At 57.2% G+C, this 6000-nt stretch overlaps 1 protein-coding gene across 3 annotated transcripts in view; it reads left to right on the top strand.

Annotated features, from left to right (window-relative positions):
* The first annotated feature begins 245 nt into the window (after positions 1-245).
* The window catches only part of BCL2L11 (BCL2 like 11), a 47839-nt gene continuing 42084 nt past the window's right edge, over positions 246-6000 (top strand). Inside the window, exons 1-3 of one of the 3 annotated variants that reach the window (XM_075563143.1) lie at positions 246-460; positions 3012-3157; positions 3326-3415. In XM_075563143.1, coding sequence (XP_075419258.1) covers positions 3025-3157; positions 3326-3415 — 223 coding nt within the window. In that variant the 5' untranslated portion in view covers positions 246-460; positions 3012-3024. Of the gene's footprint in view, positions 461-3011; positions 3416-6000 lie in introns of all 3 variants that reach the window. The other 2 variants (XM_075563144.1, XM_075563142.1) reach the window with 2 other exon arrangements.

Here is a 6000-nt window from a genome sequence, read left to right as displayed (position 1 = left end):
CTGCCGAGCGCAGGTTCCGCCGGGTGGCGAGAGCCGAGAGGAAGCTGGCGGGGGCCACCCCCGCCTTTACCTGTCCGAGCCTGCACGCGCCGGCGGCCGCGGCGCCGCGGGGGCGGGGCGTGCAGCCCGCGCGCCGGGGCGGGACTTAACGGGGGCGGGGCCCGCGGTGATTGGACGTCGACTCGGGGCCGCTAGCCTGAGCTGTGCTGCAAGGCCGTACAGGTTTCACTTCGTCCCGCGCAGCCACCAGGTCTCTTGCCAGTCGGAGTGTTCTCTCCCTAGTCGTCACCACTGCCACCACCAGCCGTTTCTCGCAGCTAGTCTGCGCGCCTGGCCCTGCTGCCGCCAGCACCACCTCGGGCTGCTCGAGCCGTACTGCACCCTCCACTCCCTCGGCGCCCTTCCCCTGGCCCTCGTCCCCCCAATGTCTGACTCTGACTCTCGGACTGAGAAACGTAAGGTAAAGTCCTCCGAATCCTGGGGAGTGGACTGGGGGAGGACAGAGGACAGGAGCCGGAGCCCGTAAGGGTCCGTTCCCGCTCGCTGCCGTCACACGTGCAAGCAGGACGCACGGACTCGCCCCACTCGTCGCTGATGGGGAGGCAGCCAGCGGTGCGGGCTGGGCCGCGCGCCATGCCGGGCGGGTTACCACTCTTTGGGGCGGGGGCGCCCCCGCCGCTGCGGACACTTGGCCGATGTGCGCCCCACGCTAGGCAGCTGCGCTCTGGGTAGTGAAGCGCCGCACGTCCCACTGGAAGAGGCGGGCGTGCTCCGCACGGTCCGGGAGCCGGGTGCCTGCTTGCGGTCCCGGACAGCGCTCGGGCCCGGGAAACCGCGCCGGCTGCCCGACCCCGGAATAGCGGGCGGGCGGTACCAGCCAATCTTGCGTCCGGATTTTCTTGGGTGCGCGGGCCTCTGGCGGAGAGTTTGCGGAACTTGGGTGGTGATTTAACTGATGAGACTGGGCTTTTCCTGGTACTCTCTCGGGCCGCGGTTTCCGGGCAGCTGCTGCGCTCACCCTGTTGGACCTGCAGTCGGGCTTTGCTCGATAGGCGGGCGCCCGGTGGACCGTGCCAGCCACACGGCCACAGGCACTGACACGGGGCGCCCCGGCCACGCTGTGGGCGCAGTGCGGACAGTAGAACCAGTTCTGTCTTTGGGGCCAGGCGGTCTGACACCCGAGTCCATCCGCAGAGCAGGCTGCGGCGGACCCTCGGCCCCTTTGATCTCCGAGCCGGTGCTGGTGGCGGAAGGATCATTGGGGTAGGGAAGTGTTGAGGTTTCAACCGTGGTTGCGGGGCTGGCAAACCTGCCCGCCGGTGACCGGCATCGGCCGCTCAGATTTGCCCGGGGTCCGCGGCGGCGCACGGGGCGTGAGTTCGCCCGGCGGAGGACAGTTCAGTTCTGCACCTGGGCTGGATTGGGGCAGCCGCTGGCGCGGTCACTTCAGCCGGCTTGGGCGGTGGCCAGAGGAAAAAGGCAGGGGACCGAGGACAGCTCTGCCGGCCGAAGGAGAGCGCGGGTCCCGCTGGTTTCCCCGGGTTGACCTTGGCCAAAGGGAGAGCCTCAGGTGTACCCGGGGTGTGTGGGAGAGACCGATGCGACAGCCCAGACAGCCTCGGCTCGGCCGGGCTCCCGCAGCCGCCACGCTGCGCCCCGAGAAGAGTTTGTCAACAATCGCCCAGCCTTTGGCGGCCTGACCCGAAGGCGCCGCCCCCCTCCGCCGCTGCTGATTGGCTGTTCCACGGAGCGACCGCGCGCGGGCCAATAGGGAGCCCGGGCACCCGGCGCCAGGGGCGCGGGGAGGTCGTGGTGCCGGCGGCGGCGGGCGCAGTGCGCGAGGGGAGGAGCGGGAGGAGGCGGAGGATGTTCCCGGCGGCTGCGGCCGGGGCTGCGCGGGCCAGAGGCGCGGCGCGCGGAGCCTTCGTTTACCCAGCGGAGCGCGGCGGCGGCGGGCGGGTGGGAAGGCGCGGGCTCATCGGGACCTTGGGGGCTCGGGACGGGAGTTCCAGGCTTTGTGTCCTGCGCTGCCACCGTGGTGACGGCTGCCGGGCGCGCAGTCGGCGAAGGGCAAGGGCTGGACGCGGTGGACCCCCGGACCGGACCCTACACTTGGAAGGGAAGGGACAGATGTGAGTTTCTATGTGATTGTTCACCGAGGGAGAGTGGTGGTGTTGAAGGAGGCGTGCGAGCCCGTGTTGGTTAACGCACAGTTAGTTTATGGACTTTGCAAGAGGCGCCGCGGCACAGAGTTGGGGGTCCCACATTGGGGGGTGTGCACCGCACAGTCTAGGTGTGCTCTGGGGGAAGTTCTCTCCCCGATAGCACGGTGCTCCTTCCCGGTGGACGGAGGGGAACGCTGACCCGAGTGGCTAAGACCGCTGGGCAGTGAGCTCGAGAGCCTGCCGAGCAGCGCTCAGTTACAAACTCTATTGTGACGCACTTACTACGACTGACGGCCGCTGCCAAACCTTCCCCAGACTTGCTGCCCTCAGCACTTTAGGCAGAACAATGGGGCCGAGCGGGGAAGGCGGCCAGCAGCCTGCAATCGCTGCATCTGTGCCCGCTCCTGTGCTCCGGCGCAGTATCGGATCCCAGGAAATCAGAGCCCGCTGGGAGCTTTGATTTATCCAAGTCTGACCTGAGCTAAGAGTACATATGAACAGATTTCAGACAAGCTGCTTTTCATAAAACGTGTGTGTGTGTGCGCGCGCGCTCACACCAGTTCCACATGGTGTTACTATGTTTTGTTTGGTTATGGGAAGTTTAGCCCCACCCCCAAACTCAAAGATGATTTTTTTTTTAATTTGGGCGTCTGGTTTTTTTTTTGTTTGTTTTTTACTGTCACTTGGAGATTGCCGGAGAAATGTATGGAATATTGACTTCATGTTAAGGTATTTGAGATTTCACGCTCTGAATTTCTAACGACTAGGCGAAACTAGTTTATTTACATAGTGTAATAATTATACTGCTTTAGTTAATTTTACTTTTTACTTTTTTTTTAACTGCAGAAAAAAAGACCAAATGGCAAAGCAACCTTCAGATGTAAGTTCTGAGTGCGACAGAGAAGGTGGACAATTGCAGCCTGCAGAGAGGCCCCCCCAGCCTCCCCAGCTCAGACCTGGGGCCCCTACCTCTCTGCAGACAGAACCTCAAGGTAATCCAGAAGGTGACGGGGACCGCTGCTCGCAGGGCAGCCCTCAGGGCCCAGTGGCCCCACCAGCCAGCCCAGGCCCTTTCGCTACCAGATCCCCGCTTTTCATCTTCGTGAGAAGATCCTCCCTGCTGTCTCGATCCTCCAGCGGGTATTTCTCTTTTGACACAGACAGGAGCCCGGCACCCATGAGTTGTGACAAATCAACACAAACCCCAAGTCCTCCTTGCCAGGCCTTCAACCATTATCTCAGTGCAATGGGTAAGCAGTTCTGGGTAAGAGGTCATTGTCGGTGATGATTCGAATATGTTTAAAGCCGCGTGTTGGGTTCAAAGCCCATGTGTAGACCATTCTTCCACCATCCTTCCATATTTTGATGGGAATGGAGGGTGTGTTAAGATCTCAAAACAAACAAGCAAACTCTGTTGCGATCACTGCATTATTAAGCTTCAGCCTTCTGAGCCGTGAAGCTAGAGTTCCTGCTGCCTTTTGTTCAGCTAAAGTATATGGCTTGTGTTTTGCTTTGACTTCCCAAATGATCCTTTCTTGAACTACCTTTCTTTGTAGTCCGTGCCACTCCACAGGGCATTCTGCTGCACCACTGTGGATGCCATCTCTGATGTCAGAAGGTTGGTGGCCCTCGACTTTGTAGCTACAGGCTGGGCAAGCGCCCAGGGACGCCAGCTGTTCTCTGGCTAAAGATTGATGTCACAATGGTTAGATAATGGTTAGATCTCATCACAAGTGGTATTTCTGCTGTGCTTAATACTTCACTGGTTCTCTGGGTCATGCCTTGAGAGCTCTGAAGGTCAGGGAAAAGGCAGAAAGTACCACCTCCAGCTCTCTGTTCTGACGGTCCGTTTCACCGACATCCTTAGATCTTCTTCGTTTGCTGTGATTGCCTGAACATTGTCATCACCGGGGGTCCGGTCCTGGGAGCCAGCCCAGCCCCTGAACGGACTTTCCCGTGGGTGTATCCCAGGGCCATCACTTGGGTCTCTTTGGAGCCTGACTTCGGCAGCTGCTGTCAGACCTAGAGAAAATCCATACCTAGGCCTTCTCCACACTGAAAGGTTGTGTGTTTAGTTTGACCACTAAGATGACTGAGTAGTGACACTCAGCATGAGAAGGACCAGAGCCGTTGCAGAAGATAACGCCTAGCCAAAAGTGTGCGGAACGACATTGTAAGCCAGTGAACTAGTTCATATCGGCAGTGCTCACACTAACCTGTTGCCATCAGATCTGACTCACAGCCAGCTTGTAGGACAGAGTAGACCTGTACCGTTGTGGTTCCCGAGGCTGTGATCTTTATGGAAGCAGACCGCCTCATTGCTCATCTCAGGAGTGGCTGGTTTGAACTTCCGCCCGTTCAATCAAGGGCTGGGCGCTTCAACCGCTGTGCCGCTGACATAGAGTCTTGGAAATGGTCTGGTTTCTATTCCAGTATTTCTTGGAAATCATCTTTTGCTCACAGGTGGAGACATGCGATATAAATGAGATTAGGTTGTAAGTTTTACTTCCAGGGATTAAAGGAAGGTTCAGGATCTAAAGCAGGAAGGCAACCTAGGTGGCCCAGGAGAGCCAGAAGTGCGATCAGGGAGGGAGCTAAGTTGGGGAAAGCGGACAGTCTAGATAGATTGCCACCATGTCTCATTGTGGCCGGGAGGGGGGTGTTCTCGCCCTTGGATCATCCTGCAGTTGTGAGGAGAACCTGCCGTGCTGATTTTGAGGCCGGATACTGTGCAGCTTGAATGTTGGCACCTGTTCTGGAATTTCAAAAACACTTTGCAAGTAAGATAAAAACCCTTAAACATCTCTAGACTCGATCTGCTCGGGCCACCCATTGCGACACTAGGTGTGTGCAGGTTGGTCCCCACAGATGGGTACTGTCTGTGATGGGGTGAGTGACTACACAGATCTCATCTGCCAGCTCTATCAATTAGCCCTCCCTGAACACATGCCATGCCGCTGAACAAGTAGCAGTATGTCAGTGCCCATTCTGTTAGAACTTAGCCCACACTTAACCTGCTGAAGTCCCCCTGAAACACCATCAGACTAGAGATGGTGTCACAATGCCCGGTGGAAAGTCGCTGCCATCGAGTGATGCACACTCAGAGCCCCCCTACAGGACAGGGTAGGAACTGCCCCAGTGGGCTTCCACATGCAAAGTCTTGTCTTTCTCCTCCAGAGCGACTGGTGGGCTTGAACTGCAGACCTTGCAGCTAGCAAGCCCAGTGCTTAACCACTACACCACCAGCATCTGTAAATATCAAGTGGCAGAAAAGACCAGTCACTACACGTCCCAGCAGCGTGTCCTGGGGGCCCCTCAAGAAAAGGCACGGGAGGCCTCCTTATTACTGTTACTTTAATTGTTGCTGTAACAGCTCTTCCTCCACTCCTCTCAGTATTAGAAGTTCCTGGCCTTGCAGAGATTCTCCCCACCCAGGAACGTGCTCAAGTGTACAAGCACCAGCAGCATTGTTGCTTACTAAGTGAGGTGGCAGGGCCCCATCGTGTCTGTGATTAAAGACAGATAGTGTTTCTTCTCTGCAGACTCTGTATCGGTCTCTGGTGGTGGCTTAAAGCATGGATGTAGTTTCTCTCCTCTTAACCAGGAAGAGTGGGTGAGTTAGTTTTATTTAGTGGAAGGACAGATCCTGTGTAGTCAGCCAGCTCCAAAGTAAGCAGCGTTACCTGAGATGACAGGTCGAGAGCTTGAACGATCATAATCTAAATTATTATGTACAGTTAATGGTTACACCTGTAAAGTATAATAATGGAACTAGAGGCGTAATTTTATAGTATTAACTCCATTCCAGTAGATTTATCTGATAACTGAGCATTTA

The sequence above is a fragment of the Tenrec ecaudatus genome, chromosome 11 (genome assembly GCF_050624435.1).
Source record: "Tenrec ecaudatus isolate mTenEca1 chromosome 11, mTenEca1.hap1, whole genome shotgun sequence".
In the NCBI taxonomy this organism is placed as follows: Eukaryota; Metazoa; Chordata; class Mammalia; order Afrosoricida; family Tenrecidae; genus Tenrec; species Tenrec ecaudatus.
This window is presented reverse-complemented; position numbering and strand designations above follow the sequence as displayed.